The 22,260-nt window shown below is 54.5% G+C and overlaps 1 protein-coding gene across 1 annotated transcript; it reads right to left on the bottom strand.

Annotated features, from left to right (window-relative positions):
* Positions 1–5,548: 5,548 nt before the first annotated feature.
* On the bottom strand, positions 5,549–21,525 carry BPIFB3 (BPI fold containing family B member 3). The gene is made up of 15 exons (XM_059407959.1): positions 21,408–21,525; positions 20,549–20,705; positions 18,791–18,895; positions 18,211–18,351; positions 16,892–16,955; positions 14,889–14,949; positions 14,070–14,161; positions 13,764–13,943; positions 12,157–12,210; positions 10,123–10,293; positions 9,231–9,298; positions 7,980–8,022; positions 7,178–7,241; positions 6,629–6,705; positions 5,549–5,830 (listed from the first exon to the last, which is right to left on the bottom strand). The coding sequence occupies exons 1-15, from the start codon at positions 21,517–21,519 to the stop codon at positions 5,801–5,803; spliced, it is 1,419 nt and encodes a 472-aa protein (XP_059263942.1). The 5' UTR covers positions 21,520–21,525; the 3' UTR covers positions 5,549–5,800.
* Between the last annotated feature and the right edge of the window lie 735 nt (positions 21,526–22,260).

Below are 22,260 nucleotides of genomic sequence, written 5' to 3'. Positions count from 1 at the left end.
GCAAGCAGCTGAGAAGTCTCAGAGAAGTAGCAAAGGTGCCGGGTACCCCAAATCCCTGGAAATGTAAGTGCAGCTCTGTTAACCCATGGTCACTGGTGTGGTTCAGGCCCTTTTGTTGATCCCTAAGAGGCTCTCCTGTCTGTGTCTATGTTATAGGCAAGACAACAGAGGCTCAGAGAGGGGTCACCCTCACAGGTCTCCTGTCTGAGACTCTTCTCCTCAGCCTCCCCCCGACCCAGATACTGAATGGGGAAGGGACTCCTCCTTACCCCTGAAATGTCCCTGAAGTTCCGGTTTGAGAGGTCCTGTCCACCCAGCCCTCTGCTTTTGGCTGAGTCTAGTTACAGGCCAAGCTTATATAGCAGCTGGGTCGGAGCCCAGACCTAGAGAGGGAAACACCATGTAATTATGAGAGATTGGAATCCAGATGTGCTCTGCAAATCGGGCATTGAGCCCCAAAACCACAAAGGTTTGCGGTTTGCGGCTAATTCTGAGAGCTATGTTCAGCCCCGGATGGTGTCACAAGAGCTGGGGTTTATCAGCCTCTGTGCACATTACTGGGTTCTCTGTAGAGGTAGGCCCCAGATGGGAGAACTAGAAACACCTAAGACGCATCTGGTTTCAGCTATGAGTCAGGCCCTGGCCTGGGCAGCCAGGAAGAGCCCCGGGACTGGACTCAAGTACCGGACTCAGCCTCAGGCTGACTCAGGTTCAACCCCCAACTCACTGCATGACCTTGGGCTAGCCGTTCCCCTTCTCTGGGTCTCTCATCATTTCCATTCTGTTAGATGGGTATAATGCCTGCCTCCCGGGACAGATTGGAAGATTCAGGGAGATGCATATAGGTCTGACTCTTCAAACTTGGGACTGGTGTGAAGAGAACAAGTAGATGGACTTTTTTTCTGTAGAAGATTTTCTCCCAGTCCTTTATTCTGAAATGTTCACACATACAGCGAAGTTGAAATAATCGTACCCTGAAGACCCACACACTTGTCACCTTCCGCCCCGCCCCCCCGTTAACGGCTACTCCGGCCGTTAACGCTGTTCCTCTTACTCCATCTCCTATCCACCCATGTATCTGATAATCCTTCTTTTTAAAAAATGAATTTCAAAGTAAACTGCAGGGAACAGTACATTTCCTTCTAAACGCCTCAATACCCATGTCATCGTGACTCTTTTCTGTGGATGCAAAGTATAAACAGTGAAATGCACGGATCTGAAGTGTTTATTTGTTGAAGTTTGACAATTCAGTACAATCATGTAGCCCGCACCCATCTCCGTATAGAACATTTCCATCACCTCAGAATGTTGCCTCCTGCCCCTTCCCAGTCAGTGCCTCAGAGGCAGCCACTTCCCCTCCAAGACCTGCCGGGACAGAGCCCGGGGCCCCTTCCTTGGCATCCAAGATGCATCCACTTCCCATACTCCATCCTGCTCTTCTCCGTACAGTGTGCTGCTCATTCCACTCCACCCCCCACCCCATTCCCTGTCTCTGGGTCTTTGCACGTGCAATATTTGCCACAGGATTCCCTTCTCCAGACTCTGTTGGTGATCATTGTACAGAAATGTCAGCTGCTCTGGAGAACCTTCTGTGACAACCCCAACCCTGACCCTTCCCCTGGGCCACCCCAGGCCCTCTACAGCCCATAAGAGATGGTGTTGCTCTGGACAAACCAGACCTGTCCCCAAAAACCCAGCGAGCACGGGCATAGCTGCCAGAGTGAGCGCTCACTCTCCGCTGGGCTTGGAGTTCTCGGACCCCCATCAGGGTCCTGCCTCCATGTTTCATTGATACCACCTCCTCCCTGCCCTGACTAGGTTCTCCTGGGAACTCCTCGGGGCGGTTGGCTGTGGGGGGCACTTCTTTCTCCCCATCAAGGCCTGGTTTCAAATCGGGCTGAGAAGAAATGTGTTTCCCTGAATTCTGCAAGGAGATGGCTTCCTCCTCCCTTCCTGGGGGCAGCAGAGCCATCAAGTCCCGCCAAGCTCACTGTCGTCACTGGCCCCTGGGTCTGCCCCACTCTGGGACTCTGTTTCCCCATCTGCAGTGGGTGCATCAGTGAACAGACTTTGGAGCTGGATGCTGGATTTGAGTACTGCTGCCATGTCTCTCCAAGCCTCTGATTCTTCGGTTTTGAGATGGTGACCAGGATGGGTCTGCCTCAAGAGTGTTGTGAGGATGGAGGGACTTAATCACACGTGGCCTTGAGAACAGAGCTAGACACACAGCGGGTGCTTAGTAGGTGGCCTTCTTGTCCCCATGATCCGGGTCCCTGCTGGTTCCACATGGCGGCAAATCTGAGCGAGCCGTGAATGTTGCGGGGGGAGTGGGCTTTAGCCCCAGCCCTGGGCTCGCTGATCACTTGTGGGGGCTGGAAGGGCTCTAGGGCAGGGGCCCTGAGAACCACGCATACCTGCACTCCTCCAATGTCCCATTTGCTCTCTCCACCCCACACAAGCTCCGCTCCAGGCCCTCAGTCTGGCATAACTTCACTGCCCTAGCTGGGTTTAGAAGGTTACACAGGAGATGCCTAGAATGTGCCTAGAGCCTCGTGGGGGCTCAGCAAACAGCAGCCCCCTTGTTGGTTCCCCATTGTCTGGCATTTAGTGGGATATAAATGCTTCTTAAACAAATATTTTACCTTTAAAAATGGAAATACAATGCAAGAAGGCAGTGGTGCTCTGTGGCCTCCTCCCTGCCCCCACAGGGAACAGTGCGCACTGGAAACCAGAGGGCAGCACACACGGGAAGATGGTTGGCTAGCACCTGTCACCTGAGGCTCCGTGCCCTTCCCAGTCCTGCGACCCGCCAGACCCCGGTGGCCATGAGGCTGGCCTGTCCCCTGGAGCTCCAAGAGGATTAGCACAACTCTGGCGCCAGGGAGCTCACCTGGGATTAGTGTCCAAAAGGCACCTTTGTCTGGGGCTGAAGCAACCAGGCCCTGGGAGGTGACTGACTCACCCAGAGATGACTCAGTTGTGCAGGGGGCCACGTGGGGGGCTCAGGCAAGGGGCTGAGGGATCAGGAAACAGAACCAGTCCCATTAATTGCCCTTCCTTCCACTGGGTCTCGTGAGCTGTCAGCTACGAGGGCTGCAAAGGGGCTGCCCATCGAGGGGCTCTCTACATATCTGATTTCATCCCCCTACTCGAAGTGCAAAGGTTCAGAGCTTGAGGTCTGGAGTCAGGGAGCTGGGTTCAAATCCTGACCTTGTCTCTTCCTAAGCTGTGTTGGGCCGGGGGCCAGTCACTTAACCTCTCCGTGTTTCAGGGTCCTCAACTATGGATTGAGGGTAAAAACAGTTCCTAGAAAGCAGGGTTGGTTCAAGTAGTCAAAAACACAACATACCTAAAGCCCTTGGAACAGGAAACATAATAAATACAGCAAATACTTTATAGCATGACAGGGGAAACGCCCAGGTGTTAGAAAAACGGTCAGAAGGATCTGGTTCAAATCCTGGCTCTACCGCTCCGGGGCTGGACAGTTCTATTTCTCGGAGGCTCCATTTCCTCCTCTGTAAAACAGAGCCATCACATCCACTGATTCTGGTCGCTGTGAAAATTCACTAAGGTAAGGGATGTTAGGCAGGAAATGCCAAGACTGATATACAGTAGGTGCTCAGTGGAGATCAGCTGCTCTCAGCTACCCTACGAAGCCACAGGGCTCACTGTGGTGCAGCAGGTACCGTCCCTAATTTGGCTCTTGGTCGAGGGGGAAAATGGGACCAAGGAGTGACAACCCAGTGTGGCGGGGACAGTAATGGACCCTGCCTATAGCACGGGGAGGCTGAAGGCTTTAGGAGCCCTGCATGTGGAGGGCCGGCAAGAGTCTGCCAGGCATACCTGGGTGAGGGGTGCTGCTCCAGGAATAGGGGGAGCCCCACGTGAGGGCCTGGCCACACAGCAGGCAGGTCTACCGCATGCCAGACACGCTTCTCTATACTTGAGGATGATTTTCTCATTTAATCCTCCAACGACCTATGAGGGAGTCCTAGAGTGTTCCCATTTCATAGATGAGGAGCTCGAGGCCCAGGGACCACTCTGCTCCTTCTTCATGCTCTCAGAGGAATTGGCAGAGGCCAGGTCATGGGCAGCCTTGACTGCCGAGCTGGGATTTTTGGATGATTTCCTGCTGGCCATGAGAATCCCGACAATGGAGTGCTGTCCACGGTGGTGAGATGGTCAGAAGTGGTCAAGGAAGGGCTGGAGGAGGATGGGAGGAGGGAGGGAGCGGACGAAGCGTGCTGGGAAGGCAGAGCCATGTAGCAGTAACAGGAGCTCACCGTTCAGAGCGCTGGGTACCCGCCAAACCTCACTACTATCATCCGCAAGTTACCAAGGAAGAGATCGAGAGTCAGAGGGATTGAATGACTTGCCCAAAGCCACGTGGCTCGTGGGCACTTGGGATGGGGTTTGAACACAGACAGCTAGCCTGGGCCACTCCTTGAACCACTGCCCTGTTCTGGGTGGGAGTCAAGAGACAAAGGAAGTAAGAAAAGAGGCAAAGATAAACCCCAACATGTCAGCTAGCCCCAGGCTTGGCATACATGCCAACAGGGGCCGATGGCTGCGGGGTGAGTGGATGGGATGGGGCAGGAGGGGGAAGGAAAGGAAGGAGGCAGGGAGACTAGCTGGCCACATAGCAGGCAGGTCTACCGCATGCCAGACACGCTTCTCTATACTTGAGGATGATTTTCACAGGAGCTGGACGGGTGGGTGGTCACAGGGTCATTCCTGTTAATGCAAAACCCTTCAACCTATTAATGCACAAATGCTGCAACTCTCTTCTGTCTCCCCAAATCCTGAGCCACCCCCCACCAAGACTTCATTGGCACGTCTTCCCTCAAGCCCACATGTAAGTGCCAACTTGGGGCCATTCCCCAGAACCCGGGGGGCCAATCCTGAACAGTGGAGAGGAGCCCCAGCACTGAGGCAGGACTCCCAGTTTCCCAATGCAGCTCTACTGTGGTGCGGTCTTGGGCCAGCCAGGACCCTCTCTGTGCCTCAGTTTCCCCATCCTCTCTATGAGCATTTGGTGTAGTTTGTTCTGAGGCCTGTCCTGCGGCAAGTCCACCACTGATGTGCAGCCCATAGGGATCCCTCCAGGGCAGAACCAGGCCTTCCTTCCTTCCAAGAATGTCGGCTCCTTTTCTCCCTGAAAAACTCCTATTCACCCTTCTGCTCACAGATCGCTTCTGAGAAGGGTCCCCAAGTCGGAGAGGCAGAGACAGACAGATACAGAATCAGAGACTCAGAGTGAAAGATCCAGGTACTTAGAAAACTAGAGATGGAAGGGGAGCAGGGGTCAGGCAAGAGGGGCATGAAGAGCCCGAGGCAGAGGTGAAGGAAGGCAGGACAAGACACGGAGGCTTCCCAGGCCAACGAGGTAAATTTGGGAGGCAAAGCTACAAGGGCTAGGCCCCAAGTCCCTTACCCTCCAGGAGCCCCGGCCTGGAGCTGGCAAGGAGGGTTCCACAAAGAGGCCGAGGCAGCCCCTCTCCATGCCAAGGAATAACGAGCCAGGAGGTGCCAAGAGAGAGAGAAGCGGTTTATTGAAAGCTCAAAGCTCTCCACTGAGGCCAGAGTGCTCTTCAAAGCAGTGTCCTGTGGCCAGCCCTGCAGTCCCCACCCCAGACTGGGGGCAGAGCGGTGGGGCCAGAGCATCTGGGTGGTCCTGGGTGGATAAGGGACACTAACCCTGTCACCGACACAGGCTAGAGACCAGGAGGGAAACTGAGGCCAAGTGGGCAGGTACATGGACTCTGGAAGTCAACGGGAGGGCAGGTGGCCATTCTCAGCTTCAGGAGGCCACAGTCAGCACAACGGCATTCTGCAAGGAGCGAGGTTTTCAGTTAGCCCATCTGCCATGCCCTCTGCCCCCGGGGTCTCCATGTTGACCCTCCTCCTCCCCCCCACACCGGCCCCAAGTCCTGCCCTGGGGTTAGCACTGAACCTGGAACCCAGCAAGCACTCGTTAACTAAATGAACAAGCAAGTGAGTGGATGGTGAATGAGTGACATCTAGTGTGGGAGAGGTCACTGACTTCGGGACTTAAGTCAAGAGACACAAGTTCAAGTGCCATTTCTCCTGCTAATTTACTGAGTGGCCTTGGGCCAGAAATTTGACCTCCTTCATTCCCGATCCTCATCTGAGAAATGCATCCACAATTCCCTGCTCTGTCCACCTCCCAGAGCTGTTCCAAGACTCAGAGTGGTGCTGGATTGAAAAGGATAGTGAGGCCATGTTGATATTCGGCAAGAAAAAGTGTCATGATCTAATAGCCATGCCTGTCAATGCCCGCCACAGGCAGAGGATAAAGGAGAGACGGGACATACATAGATTTGCTCCCCCTGGGCCAGGGGAGCTGGGACTCTGCGAGTGAGTCTGAGATCCCATTCTATAGGGCAGAGGCGTGTCTGCATTCAACAGAAGAGGACTCTGTGATCGACTGACAATGCCTGCCGTGGGCAAGTGAGGAAAGAGTTGTAGCACCCATCCTATGTTTGACATTCCCAGGTGAAGTAACCTGTAATGCCCTGAGCAACTTAGAGAACAGTGCAGGGACAGACCAGACAGTGAGGCAGGGCATTCCCCTCAGGTCAAAGCCATACCTGCGTGAGAAGCTTACCTCGATGATCTCCAAGGCTGCATTGGCAAAATTGACATTGAGAACCTTGGGCAGGGGAATTCCAACACCCAGGTCCACTGTGAGGAGGAAATGGTTGAAAACAAAAATATGTGGGGGACTGGGACCAGTTTCCTTGAGCCAGCCATTTCTGTTCTTGGGGACTCAGTTGTCCCGATGGGCAGACTCCTACTCATCCTACTAAACCCAAACAAAAATGTTCCTATTCTGAATTGTCATCAGTGGCTGCCTTTAGGTTCTATCAGTCCCTTGCACACTCTGAGTCATCTGTATTTTAATCATTTGTTTATATGACTATTTCTCTCTGGACTGTGAGCTTAAGCCAACATCGGTCAGACAGATTTCAGGGCCCAGGGTCTGGCGTGATGGAGGTGCTCATCAATGCAGTTTGAATGGAAACATCAGTGCCTCAGTTTCTACATCTTAGAAAAGGAGATCAACCCCTCCAGCCTCAGTGTCTCTATCAGAACAATGAGCAATCTGATTTTAGGCATTCCATGTTTCCAAGAAGAGAGCAAAGCCCACCCATACCGTTGAGCTTCGGCACATAGGCCACCCGGACCACATCACTGAGCCATTCTTCTAATCGGGTAGCCTGCAACAGAGAACAGGGAAGCCTGGGAGGTGTGGCTTCGCTAGGAGCAGCACCTCCGTTCCTGGGCAGGGAATCCAGAAATTCAGATGCTGAGCCTTCTCCAAGCCTGAGGACACATTCCTGGTGGGCACAGGGCCCACTGGGGTGGCTGTCCATCAACAACCCCAAATGGGACTCTGATTTAGAACAGTTTCATGCAGGCCCCATGAGTTTGAAGAGCTGTCTACCTAGAGGAAGGGTCTGTGGGGCTGGGAGAGGGAATGCCTGAGAAAGTGCAGAAAACATGCCCAGCTCCAATAGAACTTTGAGTGATCTGCTCTTAGATTCCTATCCATTTAGGGACCCTTAGAATGTTCTAGAACATAAGACAGTTGTGGGACTCCAGAACTTTAGAACTCTGAGACACCAGGGATCTGTGGGCCTCTGAAATGTTAGAACTTTCCAAGTTCAGGAACATAATTACTTGTGTGAAATTCCAGAATTTTGAGCCCTTGTGATATTCTGGATTTTTACAACTTTGTGAGGTTCCAAGACTTTTGAAGATCACAAGATTCCCTTTCCTAAGACGATGACACACACATGCATACTTGCTCTGATGTTTGTCCACTCTGGCTTGCCGGGGCAGAGCCCAGACTGGAGTCAGCTCAGGCATATGAGCCATGACTCATCCCGCCCCTCTCCACCCCCCACTTGAAGACCCTCACCATTGGGAAGCTGCTCCCCCTCCCAGGAACTTACATCAAAGGCGTGGGAGAAGGAGGAGGCCAGCTTGGCACTGAGCCTGGTGGAAAGAAGAGAGCCACTGAGGGGCCACAGCACCCACTGCCCCACTCTGCCCACCCCACTCCCAGCCTGCCCCACCCCTAGCTCTCCAGGATCAGGAAACAGGGTTACAGCCCCAGCTCTGCCTCTGTTCAGCCTTGACTCAGGGACTCAGTTTTCTCACCTGTAAAATGGACCTGAACAGATCTAACCTTCTGAGGGATCATGACCGCCACCTCTGACTCTGTGGTCCTGTTGTCTTGATCTCCCTCCCAGCTGTTCGGCCCTGAGCAAGTGGCTGAACCTCCCAAAGGAGTGGCCCTTCCACAGACTAAGCACTAGACACAGGGTTCCCTGCATCCAGCAGGTGCACACTAAGCAACGCACTGACAGATCCCAGTTGGTCCAAATACAGGTGCAGCGCCAGAGCCTGGAAACACACCTCTGTTTCCTGAAGGGCTGATGTTATGAACTACCCCCAGGGAGGAGAAGCAAACCCAGGCAGGGGGACAAGGTTAGAGTCAGGGTGATAATGGAACCTTGCAGGGGGGCCTGCAGAGAACACGAATGTGGTGGGGTCAGGTGAGCTTTGGGTGCCTACAGTTCAGGAGAGGCAGATCCCAGAGACCCCTAGGAAAGCTCCCCACATCTAGGGGAGGGACAGGCAGGTCCCCAGGCCTCAGGCCATGGTAACAGCACTGGCCCTGGACAGTGGAGGCCCAGACCGCAGCCTGGCTTCTGGAGAAAGACTGCTGTGTGAGCCCGGGCTTTGCTGGCTGTAAAGTGCCATGCATGTGTCAGGAAGGACTGTCACCAACATCACCATCTCGGTTTTTATCTTGGGGCCTAGTTACCACGGGCAGTGGAGAGATTAGAGAAGTAACTAATTCACGGGAAAAACAAAGCATTTTGCAGTTATCTCTGTGACTAGTCTCTGGGGTTGGTAACTCAGATACTGGGGCTCCATGACCTGGAGGCCAGTTTATCTCCCAGGCCAGGTTTGGAGCAGATGTGGAAGAAGAGGACTGCTATGGATCCTGCTTCCTTGAGCCCCGGTTGTCCCATCTGTAAAATGGGCTAATACCGACCCCTCCCTGGCAGGTCCTGCAGGTTAAGGAAGAGGCTGGTAGAACACCGGCGGCTTAACTGATGCTCCATGAATGGATGGTGGTTCTAGTTGGCCCCTAATTCTTGTTCCTAAAGACAAGGCCCAGGACCCCATGTTACCGTTCCAGGGACAGTGAAAGGTGCAGCTTGGTAGCCGAGGGAGCCAGCTGGGCATTTAAAGTCAAAACCTGCATGGAAAAAGCAAGCGGAGGTCAACCATGAATGTGGCAGGAGGAGCTTGAGGACAGGTCCGCTTTGGCCAACAGGTGAATTTCCAACATCCGTTCCCTCCATGAATCCCTACTGTGGCCCTACTGTGTGCTAGCGTCCCTGTTGGGCTATGAGGAAGTGACTTGAAGGTTCTGGTGTCCAGGACGCAGAGCACTGAGGGTACCTGGTGTTACACAAGAGGAAGCTCTGAGGCTCCAGGAGCTTGGAGAGACCCAGACTCCAGCCTACAGGGGGGCAAGGAAAGGCGCCCCAGAGGTGAGGTGACACCGGAGCTGAATCTTGAAAGAGGAAGAGTTAGCCAAGGGCAGGGGGAGAGGGCACTGCAGGTGGTGGGCCCTGCCCAACAAAGGCGGGGAGGTGGGACCCGCAAGCCCTGAGTCACTGAGGCAGAGGATGGCGGGAGGGCACTGAATGCCGGGCAAAGCTGCTTGGTCCTGGGGGCCCAGGACGGAGGGTGAGCAGGGAAGGCCCTGCCTCTCCCAGCTGTGCATTTGGGGAAACCAGCAGAGGTGGAGGGCCAGGAGAAAGTGAGAGGGTCCCCCGAGCGCTATCTGAGCACAGAGAGTCTGAGGAGTTGGGGAGTCATTCCTGGGATCTGGGGAAGACAGAGCACACAGGACCAGACAGATGCATGATGGAGCAGGTACCCAGGCCTTGGCTCAGATGACGGCCATGGAGACGGGGACTTCCTGGGCCGTGTCATGCTGGCCCTCCTCCCCGAAATCAGGGTCCTGGACGGTGTAGAACCCCAGTGCCAGGCTCCTATCCCTGGGCCACTCACCGCATTCAGCTCGAAGAGGGCTTCAGGGGTCCCTTTCGGGTGGTAGGAGAGCACATGGATGTTAGCTGGGATAGAGATGATGGCCTTGCCCTTCTGGAGCGTGACCGAGGGCGCTTCCTTCACCCGCATGGACAGCAGGAGCTGCTGGTCCGGGGGCAACTTTCCCAGGGCCTGAGGAGAGGCAGGGGCAGGGCAGGGGGCATGAGGGCAGCTTCAGTGCCCCAATAATGCAACCAGTCAGTCAGCAAACACTCCCTGAGCACCCGATGGGCACTGGGCGCCATGCTGGGGTCTAAGGTGACAGCCTGACCCAGACAGACCTGCCCATGCCCCACCCCAACCCCCCCTCCCGAGCCTGACATTCAAGTGGGGAGACGTCAACCCATGGAACTGAATCAGCCTTCCGTCTCTAAGTCAAAATCCCCCACCAGACCCACAGGCCCTGCGCAACCCGTCCTCGGCCCCCCTCTCCATCTCCCCTCCAACCACTGGCCCCTCATTCTGTCCAGCCTCACTGGCCCCTCTGCTGTCCCTCCTGCCTGCCAGCACACTCCTACCTCAGGGCCTTGGCCCTTGCTGTTCCCTCCTCCAGATACTCCCTCCCTCCGCTCCTTCGGCCTACTGTTCAAACGTCAAACTCCTTAGTTTAGGCCTTCGCAAAGCACCTCCTTAAAATCACTACTCCCACCTCTTCCTCGACCTTCACCGCCCCGCCCTCTTCTGCCTTCTGATGCTGTGAATAGTCTCCTTATTCATGTGTCCAGTGTCTGTCACCCCTACCAGGATGGCCGCTCCTGAAGCAGACAGACGTTGGTCTGCTTTTCCCCTTTGGCTCCTTCTGCACGCCCAGTGCCTAGCACAGGGCCTGGGAAACAGCAGGTGTTCGGTGAGTGCTGCTGACTGACTGAATGAATCTCACAGTCAGGAAATTCCAAGCTTCCCAATCACAACATCATGGAAATGCTGGAAGCCAGGGAGTCACCAAGGCTTAAGACCACCTGAATGCTGGAGCCTGGTAACCCATCCAGCCCCGACTGCCAGAGTCACAGGGTCATAAAGACAGAATCGCCAGATTCCATCCTTATGTGTTCAGATTCTGAAGCCACAGAACCAGCCTCAGAGCTGGGGCTAGAGGGCTCTGATCCCACAATTACAAATGCTTCTGCCTCCAAACAGGCCCAGCCTCCCCACACTGGAGGGACAAGGCCCAGCTTGCTGCAGGCACAGGTTCCCCCCACCCATGCCACCCCTGGCTCCCCCAGGTCCCTCTCCATCTTCCAACTCCTGCTCTTGGGAGGTTCCTCTGCTTATCTAGCCCCATCCCCTCCCTTGCCTAAGACCTGTATGTGCTTTGGCCAAGGACTCCAAGAAGCAGCAGCCCCAACCATGCCCACTAAGGTGGATATAAATCACCACCTTTCAAGGACTCAGTTTGTTCTCTACACCCCTAAACTCAGCTGCCCCCCTCCATCTTCCCCAGTAGAAACCCAGACCTTCTGGACCTCATTCCAACCTCTATCAGAATCTACTATTATATAAGGACCTTGTAGTAGTCATTTCAACTTTAGTATGAATTCAGATTCCCACAGCTGGAAAGTAGCTGGTCCAGCCCCAGCTGAACAGTCAGGAAAGCTGGGCCTAGGCCCTGCAGTCATGCACAGAGGGATGCCCACTAGTCAACCCTCCCTGAATCCTCCTTCCCCTTCCCTCCTCAGGGCCAGCACCCGGAATCTTCTCCCTGTGAGTGGAGAAGACCGAGACCAAGATGAAGTTGGGCTGATGGAAGGAGAGGAAGACTCTCCTGTCCTCTGCCTGACGGAGCCACAGGACAAATGCGCGGTTGACTTTTGGGCAGTTAAACAGATCTTTTCCTCCCTGAGTAAAGTCTGTTGTCAGGAAAGTTTAAGCGGCAGTCTTTGAAATTTTAGTGTGAATTTGGACTCAATGAGAGCTGTGTTGAGAAAGATTCAGGAGTTCACTCAGGCTTATCGGGAAAGAGCGACAAGGATCAAAGCCCATGAGAGGGTCACTCACCTCAGGGACCAAAGCCGCCAGGTCTGTAGTTGTCAGTGGCACATTGCTGGGGACCTGGACCCAAGCCCAAATGGGGTGCGGGTTGAACAGACAGGACAGGAGTTCTTCAGCATACATGAAGTGTTCTGCCCACAGCCCACCCACTCCTACCCATTATACACACACACATCCCTACACACACTTGGGTTTTTTCTCTTGGCCAGTGATGAGTGTTTATCACTTGCCAGGCACACGCTAAGGGCTTTGTGTGCCTTTACTCCTGTCAGCGTTACATTACACTGCGGGCAGGAAACCTGATGCTCTTGCCCAAGGTCACCCCTGGTAAGTTGCGCTGTGGGATCTGACCTGGGAAGCGGACTCCAGAGCTCTTACACTACTCTGCCAGAGCTTATGATCTGAAGGCCCAGGGATCTGAACCCAGACATTTCTGCCCTTTATCCAAACGGTATTTTCAAAAACTGAGAATTTCTTTCCAGCATTTACAAATCAAGAAATTTCATGTCAATTTGCCAGGCTCTGGCTAAGAATTTGGAAAGCCTGATCACACTGGGCCTGCACCCCATCCCCTTGCGGAAACTGAGTGGCAGCTGCCAGAGACATGCGGCACAAGATCCCTAGCTCACTACAGCCCTATCAGACCTGTTTTCACCGATAATGGCCCAGCCACACAGCCCTGACATCTGAGGTCTTTGAACTACACGTCTACTTTTCAGAACATAACTGTTCACACAGGATAAACATACAAACACATTCTCTCCTGGTTAGAGGATTCCCAGACACTCACTCAACACACAGCTATCATGCATGGCCACTGAGGTCCCTTCCTCCTGCCCACACACACACACGTGCACACACACACAAAGCCGCTCAGACACACACATTCTCACGCTCATAGTCTCTGCCTAGCCTTCCCAGTCTCTTCCCTCCAGCTAGAAGATACATGCCTCCCAGCTCAGGGCCCTATTCCCACCTCCCGTAGGCCTTCATGTACTCTCTGGACCCCACCATCAGGAAGTGAATGATCAACCCTTGCCGTCTTGGGCCTGAACTGCAGGTAGAGGCCTCAGATGGCTCAGACTCACTGCCTTTGGAAAGGGTGAAACTAAGAAAAATGTCTCTGGATAAAGCTCCTGGGGGGCTCCCAGACATCTGTGAGGGTAGGAGAAGGGCCAGAATGGAAGCAGAGAAGTCTGAGAAGCTTTAGAACAGATGTCCAACCCTAGTTTTCTTCTTTCCGATGCAAATCTGCCCTTGAGAAAGCAATGGAAATGTCAACCATTCACACTTTAGTATAAAATTGGGCTTTGACTCCAGAAGGTCTCATATGGAATGGGGACAAAAACTAGCTACATTTCATCTGCCAGTTTTGACCAGTTGAAAGTAACTTCCTGGAGGGCCATGTAGAGAAGGATTCAGAGGTCCCATTCAGACTTAGCCAAGTAGAGGGCCTTTATTGATTAGCAACAAGAGTGGGCCTCTGTTTGCTGTAAACTTGTCCAACCCTCTCTAGTTATAGAGAAGAGGGCTAGTCAAGGCTGGCTGGTGGTGATAGGACTGGCTTATTGCTAGCACTGTCTAGCCATGGTGGGGCAGGGTGCCGCACTTACCAGTTCCGGGGTGATGTCTATGTCAAGGGCACCATTGGTCTGCAGGAGCCCAAATACGGTGCTGAAGAGGTACAGAGGCACAACCACCTGGGATGTGTGGTCCTCCTTGGGGGGCACCTTAATGGGTTTGGGGGGCTTGGGGAAGTCAATGACGTCACCAGCTACGCTTTTCACAATAGGCTGTAGGGAAGGAGACACCATGGCTTGTCCACCTCTCTTGGACCCAGCATCCCCTACCCAGCCTCTGCCAGCAGCCCACACCCCACCCCACCCCCAGCTGTGGGCAGGGCCTAGGTAGGCACTCACGTTAATGTCCAACTCTATGTACTGGTTAGAGATAAGAGGCAGCGTGGCCAGAGTAAATTCCACGGATCCAAGAGCCCCAAGGGGCACCAGGCCTGTAGGGGGAGGGAAAAAGACCCCATGAGCCCAGCCCCCAATAATAACAAGCCCACCTTCTACATATTGAGTGCCTAGCATTCCACTAAGTGCTCACTTGGGCACTACAGTCATCCACATTTATAGATAAGGAAACTGAGGCTCACACAGAGGAAGTCACGAGCCCAAAGTCACACAAGCCACAGAATAGCAAAGCCAGGATTTCGGTTTTCCAGAGCTAATTGGCCAGCCATGTCTTGCCTCTCTCCCATAACACCACATAGAGAGACAGGTGTGCCTCTAAGTTCTCTATCGTTATCCTGGGTATGTCTTTTTATATTTTTCAAAGGCACCTGTGTCTCCACAAGGCTCAAAGAGACTGGAGGCCACGGTGGCTGTCGGGCTTTGGGTTCCTGACTTAAGCTCTGGGCCTCAGTCATCTAGTCTGTCCAGGTAATAATAATATCTGCCTCATGCTTTTGATAGTGCCAGACACATGGCCAGTGCTGGACAAGTGGCCCTCAGCCCCTGGCAGGGGGAGACCTGCCTCCAGGCCCCGCAGAACCGGCCTCAGCCCAGAACCCCACCATTACACCTCTTCCGTGTGCCGGCCTCATCAAGTCTGAGGAGGAAGTGAAAGCCCCAGAATTCTGCCCCTTCCTCTGTCCTTGGTACCCGCCCCTCCTTGGGCTAATGGGGTGGGGGAGGGAGAAGGGGCAGGGAGAGGTGGGATGGGCCCCAGCTTACTCAGCGCAGTCCCCAGGAGCTCATTCACCACGCCCAGCACACTGTCCACCATGGGGCACAGCTGTGTCCAGAGAAAACTGGTGTTACAGGAAGATAATGGCCCAGCCCAGCATAGGGGACAGCTGCCTTTTCTCTAAATCATTTGGTTCTGGGGTCCAAGGCAAGTCAGAATGTGCAGACGGACTGGCGGACACACAGGCGAGAGGCAGGGGAGGGGCTGGACCTTGGTGTCAGAGGGCAGAGCAGATGGCCTAAAGGGCCAGTTACAGGGGCCCCCTCAGAAAACCTCGAAGGATGCCGGAGGAACAGGGGAAGCACGTTCCAGAGGCCAGCTGGGGTGTGCCCTCCTCTGAGGAGACAAAGGTAGCTGCCCCCTCCAAGGTCTCAGGCTCCTCCTGCTCTCCAGGTGGGCTCTGGACAACCTAGAATTCAGACACCAAAGAGGGGAACCCCTCTCCCCCACCTGGAGAGTCAGGCCTGGGCCCATCTAATGTGCATGCTACACCACCGTGTGTGTGCTGATAGCGCCTGGGAGAGGAAGACAGACAGCAGGTAGTTTGGCTCTCAGAACCCTGGGTCTGGGAGTCATAGAGTCTAAGTCCGCCAGAGCAGGAAGCCCAGAGGTGACCCAGTCCAGTCCCTTCATGCCACCGCTGGGGTGGAAGAAAGGCAAACTGCCCAAGGTCACAGCTGTTCTCAGACAAGAGAGGGCTGCCTTTTCTTTGACATTCAGGGAGCCCTAACTCCAGGACTTCTGGGGTCAGGCATGTCACAGAAATGAGAGGAGACCAGAGGGGCTCTCCTTGGCCCCAGCGTATATAACCTGCAGGAAGGAGGGACGGCAGCTGGGCTGGCTGACTGCACCAGAGCCTGTTAGGAGAAACCTCCAATCTCAAAATGCTAGTAACCAACCCTCACTTTTAAAACTTTTTTGAGTTACACAAATCCTGCCTTGCACCCAGTTGTCCTAGGGACCCCAGCTAGGGGCTGAGATTAAAATTCACTCACTCGTTAAAGCCTCTGCTTTCAGCTCAGGCCATGATCCCAGGGTCCTGGGATCGAGCCCCACATCGGCTCTCTGCTTAATGGGGAGCCTGCTTCCTCCTCTTTCTCTGCCTGCCTCTCTACATACTTGTAATCTCTGTCTGTCAAATAAATGAATAAAATCTTAAAAAAAAAAATGCACCCACTCCACGGTGCTGAAATCCGCCTGAGATGGGCTTGGGCTGGGGATGTTGCTGCTGGGACCTTCCCTTCTCCCCTGAGCTTCATTTCCAATTGGCTTTTCAAGCCCGGGGCAGTTTTGCTAACCATGGGCTCCCACAGGTATTCTTCGCAAGGACTCACAAGAGAGGTTCTACCAGGACTGGGGGGCAGAAGACCTGGCTGCCCTTGGCTCTGTGACCCCAGCAAAGACTGTCCCCTCACTGGGCCCAGTGAAAGGCTGCTTTGGGCAGACCAGCTGTTCTCAGGGGCGCATCACGTCCCCTGGAGGACACCAGGACAGCTGGGGCAGGCCACGCCCGGGCATTCTGGAGCAGCTTAATCACGACGTGTTTGACTTAGGTTGTATTAATTGATATATGTGTGCTTTTCAGGACATGTCTGCCAAGCCCAGGACTCAGTTTTAACTCAGTTTTGAAACTGAGTGACTCAATTTCAATTCAAAGCTAGTCTTAAAGAAAAGTATAAAGTCAATAATTATATAGGAGGCAAAGACAGAGCAGGGGGCAAGAAAGGGGCTTGGATTTGGGAATGGGGGCTAAGGTCATCTGGAGCTGTCAACTCGGGATCCGGAAGTCTTGGGATGGATGGTGTCAGGCCCCGGAGAGACTGGCTGGCGGAACCTGGGAGGCTCAGGGGCAGGACAGGATGGGATTACTCAGTGGGCGTGCAAGGGAAGGACAGCCTAATCTCCCTGGCGCCCAGATTTATTCAAAGCTGGGGAGGGAGAGGCGCAGTCAAGGGAAGGGGCATGTCTGGCCCGGGGCCCACACACTCACCAGTCCCGGCAGCACCTTGAAGAGTGTCTGTTCCACGACCCCGAAGAGAGGTGCGGGCAGCAGCCTGTGCCAGGAGAGAAGGGTGAGGGTGGGGCCACCATACAGGGACAGCTCCAACTGGGGTGACAGGGAGGAGTGGGCACTGAGGGCTCTGGCTATCTCTGTCTTCTCTCCGGCGGAAGGGGTGGGGATGACTCAGGCTCTGAAAACCTGGGTTTCAAGCTTGACTCCACCATGCCGTGGAAACCAGGGGATGACTTCCATTGACCCATCTGTAAAATGCCCACCTTAAAAGAAATGTTGCTTGGGGCGCCTGAGTGGCTCAGTGGGTTAAAGCCTCTGCCTTCGGCTCGGGTCATGATCCCAGGGTCCTGGGATCAGGCCCCGATTCAGGCTCTCCGCTCAGCAGGGAGCCCGCTTCCTCCTCTCTCTCTCTGCCTGCCTCTATGCCTACTTGTGATCTCTCTCTATCAAATAAATAAATAAAATCTTAAAAAAAAATGTTGCTCGACGTGGATAGAACTAGAGGAGAGAACCCTCGTTCACCCTATTCCTGGGTGTGACCACAGAACTGTCTGATTATCCCTCCCTGCTCAGAGCCACCCAGCAAAGATGGGCTGGGGGCATGGGGTTTGGCCTGAAATGTAGAAACCAATGTGGAGCCGCAAAGAGACAGAGGAGCGGCAGGTGCCCAGCCCTGGGGAAAAGGCCGGGGTCTGAGTCCAGAGAGCGGCCCATCTCCATCCTTGCCACAATCTGTGTGTGACCTTCGGCAAGTTTCTTGCCCCTTTTAGACCGCAGTTGTCCCACAGAAGTGATGGTTCAACACAAGTGTAGGGAAGATCACTGTGTACTGAGCAGTTCAGCAAAAACACGGATGTAAAGGTGCCAAGAGCCTTCTGGGTCATCAAATTTAGGTCCCCATTATACAGCTGGGGACACTGGAGCCCAGGCAGAGGAGGAGGTTCCTCTGGGGTCGCACAGAGAGTCAGGGGCAGAGCTGGGTCTCTGACGTGCTGAGATGGGGAACTGAGATGGCCAGGGTCTGCCCCTCTGGGAGAGGAGACTGCAGGATCTCAGGTCGGGGGTGGCCGGGGCGGAGAAGGGGAGAGCCCAGGAGTGGGTGAGGTAGCTGGGGGCTGGGCCGAAGTCCCAGTCCATGATGGGTCTCAGTCTGCGGGTCCCGGGTCTCGAGTCTACGCAGCAGGTTGAACAGGCAGGACCGACCGGAAGCTGGGTGACGTCAGGCCCCGCCCACCCGGCGGCTCCCAGGAAGCCCACCCTCGGGTTAGGGCGCTGGCCGGAGGGGACGGACTAACCCGGAGAGCAGGCTGATGTGGCCCAGGAGCGTGCTGCAGCGCTTGAGGACGAGGATGGGCGTGCCCCGCGAGCTCACGCCCAGCGCCACCTTCGACGACACGTTCACCTCTGCCTCCAGCTGCAGGAGGCCCCCCAAAGGGCTGCGAGACCGGATGCTGGGGGCGTGGCCAGGCTTCCAGGCCCCACCCAACAGGGCCCGCCTCGGCCACGCCCCCGGGGGCTGAGGGAGCCCTGAGTTGTGGGAGGGGTAGTCCTGCGAGTGGGCTAGCCGCCATACCTTCCTGTCACCCACTGCGTCCCTGCCCCATTTTGCATGTTCCTGTATCCTCTTCCCACCCCGTCCCAGACCTTTCCAGGGGGAGGGAGGGAGGGAGAGAGAGAAGTCGCTGGGGGGCAGTGGGATGGAGGTCCCTGGGGAGGGTAGTGGGTTGGAATCCAGGAAGGGACCAGTGTGGAGAGGAAGTACAGTGGGTGGAAGTACAGTGGTCAGTGAGCTGGGGGTGAGGGGCAGCAGAGTAGGGGTCCCCAGTGGAGCAGTGGGCTGGGGTGGGGAGCAGGAGGGTAGAGGGACACACTCACCCAGAGCCATGCAGGCCCACCTTGGTGTGCAGGCTCAGCTGCACCCCAAAACCAGGCAGCAGCTTCAGTGACACCTTGGGCAGTGTGATTTCCTCGATCTTCAGCCTGGGATGGGGGTCAAGGGGAGGGCCACTCACTTCCAAACGCCCGCACCCCCTAGTGTCAGTCCGTTAGTGCTTTGACCTTCTCAGACCAGTGGTGCCTAGAGCCTCTCTGGCCTATGTCCCACATCCTATCTGTAACCCATAAAGCCAACTGTGGGCCCAATTACTTTGTCCACTGGGCCTCAGTCTTTTCAGCTATAAAGTGGGCCAATACTAGTAGCTGTCTCAAACGTTGCAAAGGCAAGTGAGATAAATGTGTGTGCTCAAGCTGGTACCATGTGTGTTAAGTAAATGTAATATCGCCCTCATTGGAGGCTCAGTGAATTAAAGTTCTTACCCCGTCCCCATGGCCTCCATCCTGGTTCAGTCTCTGACCTGGATCATTGTCTCCCTACTCGCACCCCTCAGACTCATGCACGTGCAACTCATCCGGGTTCTCAAACACAGCTCCCCACAGCTCATTGCTTTCTCTGTCCTCTGGGCCTTTGCCCAGGCTGTTCCCTCAGTCTGGAACACTTTTCCGTTGACTTTCCTTCCATTCTGCATCCACCTTCAGCCAGCTGACTCCTCCTGGCTATCCAGGCTGACCTTGCCCTGATCACCACCAGCCATCCCCCTGGGGCAGGCAGGTAAGGCCTTTGATTTATACCCACACCCCCCACCACCAATCTGGCTGGATGAGCTTGAACAGGTACCTTGGCTGCTGAGGGCCTCAATCTCACCTGTTAAATGCTATTGATAACAGTCTTACCTCTAGATTCCATGGGATACTTAATTTACAACATTCAACACAGTGCTAGTTACACAGAAAACCTGGCTAGGTGGTAATTAAGTTATAAATATTAGCCATTATGTGATTTCATTCATTCATTCAAAAATACTTTTCGGGGCGCCTGGGTGGCTCAGTGGGTTAAGCTGCTGCCTTCGGCTCAGGTCATGATCTCAGGGTCCTGGGATCGAGTCCCGCATCGGGCTCTCTGCTCAGCAGGGAGCCTGCTTCCCTCTCTCTCTCTCTGCCTGCCTCTCTGCCTACTTGTGATTTCTGTCAAATAAATAAATAAAATCTTTAAAAAAATACTTTTCAAACATCCATTATATATCAAGCACTATTAATGACATTGGGGATATGACAATAAACCAGCCAAACAGAAGCCCTACCCACCCTTAGGTTTATAACCTAGCAGGGGAGGCAAGAAACAAGCCAGTAAAGCATGTATGGGGTGGAGGAGGGATTCATCTTCTGGAGAACTTGAAAGCAGGCAAGGGAGAAAAAAGGGGTTTTTCCAGAGCAGGGCTTCTTGGAGTAGACACCCAAAGGATGTGAGGGAGGGAGCCAGGCAGATACCTGGATTAGTCCAGAGACACTAAGCAACTTGCCTTAGCTCACACAGTGAGTAACTGAAGTCAGCCCCAAAACTAGAGCCCTCAGCCATAGGGATGTGCTGCTACTCCCATGTTTCCTAGTAGGCAGTGAACTCATTATTTCCTGACTTGGGCTCTCAGACTCCCCTATCCAGGGCTTCCCACATTACCCCCACTGCCTGCCAACAAATTGAAGACCGTCAATCTCTCCTCTCTTCCCTGAAGCAAAGAAAGGATTCCTATAGGGCTCATGGTAGGTGGAGAGTTGCGATGCCACAGGGTACAGACTCACCCAGAAATCTCTTCCACAACGCCAAAAACCCCTCCATAGCTCAACAGGCCGCCTCCTCCGAGCAGTCCCCCAGAGCCCAGGAGGCCCTGGTTCACAGATGTGACCGTCCCCAGGACGTTCTGCAGAATGGGCCCCCCGACCAGCGAGTTCTGGATGGCTACAAGGAGGGTTGAGGGAGGAAGTTCATTTTTCAGAAGGGGGAAGTATGGCCCAGAGAAGGACAGAGACTTGCCCAAAGTTGCACCGCAAATCGGATTTGGGACCAAAAGTATGACTAGGGCTCCTTGACTCTGGGCCACTCTGTAGCACCAAAAGAAAGGGGAGAGCAAAGGAGGAAGCCCACAGCCACCAGGGCTTGACCAAGATGGAAGAGGTGACCTCTGCTCTTCCTGGGTACCCCTGGCCTGACTCTGTAGATTATAAGAAAGGCAGCACAGAAGGGACCTCCTTGGGGAGGCTGGGGCAGACCGGGTCAATTCCCTGAAGCATTTCCTATTCACTGCTGCCATACACTACCGCTGAGACTGTGACCCTGGGCCGTTGGGCCACAGAGCTCCCACGCCTAGTTGAGTTCCCCCATCCTGGAAACATGGGGCAAAGACACTGGCCCAGCCAGCCCCCTCCTCGTCACCTCCCCCAGCCCACCTGGCCCCATCCCTGAGGCAGACACAGCTCCACAGGGCTGGAGACCGCCTCACCCAGCCCACCTCTCAGGAGAAGGTGAGCTGATCGCCCACGGGAACCCACAAGCAAACCTTTAGTCCCCGAGCTCTCTGAGTAGATGAGAGTCACTGCTCTTCCTTAAAGCAGCCACCCTAGCATATCAATGCGACGTCCACACTACCCGCCTCAGGCTCACCTTTGCCAAGTTCATCCTTGTCAATCCGAGCGAGCGTGCCCACCTTCTCTAGCAGCCCCTGGCATGGAGTCGCCAGCCCCAAGAGGAGAAGCAACGACCACATACCCAACATCTTGGATGGCACACCTAGCAGGGGAGAACCGGGAACTGAGGCATCCCTTGTGCCCAAGTCTTTGCCTGGCCCCTGGGCCCCATCACCAGCGTGGGGGCCCCCCTGCCCACCCGGCCCAGCTCCGTCCAGCCTCACTCCCAGGAGAGTAGCAGCTAATGTGCCTGACTTAGAAGTCTTAGTCCTCTGAATCCCCGGTGAACGTTGACCTGCAGGTCTCTGAGGGAGAGTGACAGAAGGACCTTCCTTTCCAGGACAGCAGGATGGGAGCTTCGATTCCTGGCCCTGCTTTCTCATTGGCTCATGAGGCCATTTCAGAAGGTGTGGCTGACAGGGGACCCGCTACTTAACATGTCCCATTTCTCTCCTCCCCACTTTCTGTCCTTCCATGTTGAAAGGAATGAGACAGAAGGTGAGAGCATGGCTGACTTACTAGTTTCATAGGATGAGACTTATCTTTATGGAGCAATTGAGAACAGAGTTACATACCCATCTAACCCCTTGTGTAACCTCTGCTTAAACCCTGCTTCCGACTGCCTTTGAGATAGAGCCCAGGCTTCTTGCCATGACCCACTAGGTCCCTGCCTACCTCTTCGACCTCCATGGTCTTAAACATGCCAAGCCCTTTTCTACCTCAGGGCCTTTGCATATGCTCTTCCTTCTGTTAGGAAGGCTCTTCCCCTGGTTCTTTGCATGACTGACTCTTCGTCTCAGGTTCTGAACAAATATTACCAGCTTGGAAAG

Source organism: Mustela nigripes, chromosome 7 (assembly GCF_022355385.1).
Source record: "Mustela nigripes isolate SB6536 chromosome 7, MUSNIG.SB6536, whole genome shotgun sequence".
NCBI classification, from domain to species: Eukaryota; Metazoa; Chordata; class Mammalia; order Carnivora; family Mustelidae; genus Mustela; species Mustela nigripes.
Note: the sequence above shows the minus strand (reverse complement) of the source record. Positions and strands in the feature narration are given on the sequence as shown.

Coding starts and splice junctions, on each gene's coding strand:
- BPIFB3 (XM_059407959.1), bottom strand. CDS start 21,519: ATGTTGGGTATGTGGTCGTTGCTTCTCCTCTTGGGGCTGGCGACTCCA. Junction 18,352..18,790: donor GTGGGCCTGCATGGCTCTGG/GTGAGTGTGTCC, acceptor CCGGTCTCGCAG/CCCTTTGGGGGGCCTCCTGC. Junction 13,944..14,069: donor ACATAGAGTTGGACATTAAC/GTGAGTGCCTAC, acceptor CCTTCCCTACAG/CCTATTGTGAAAAGCGTAGC.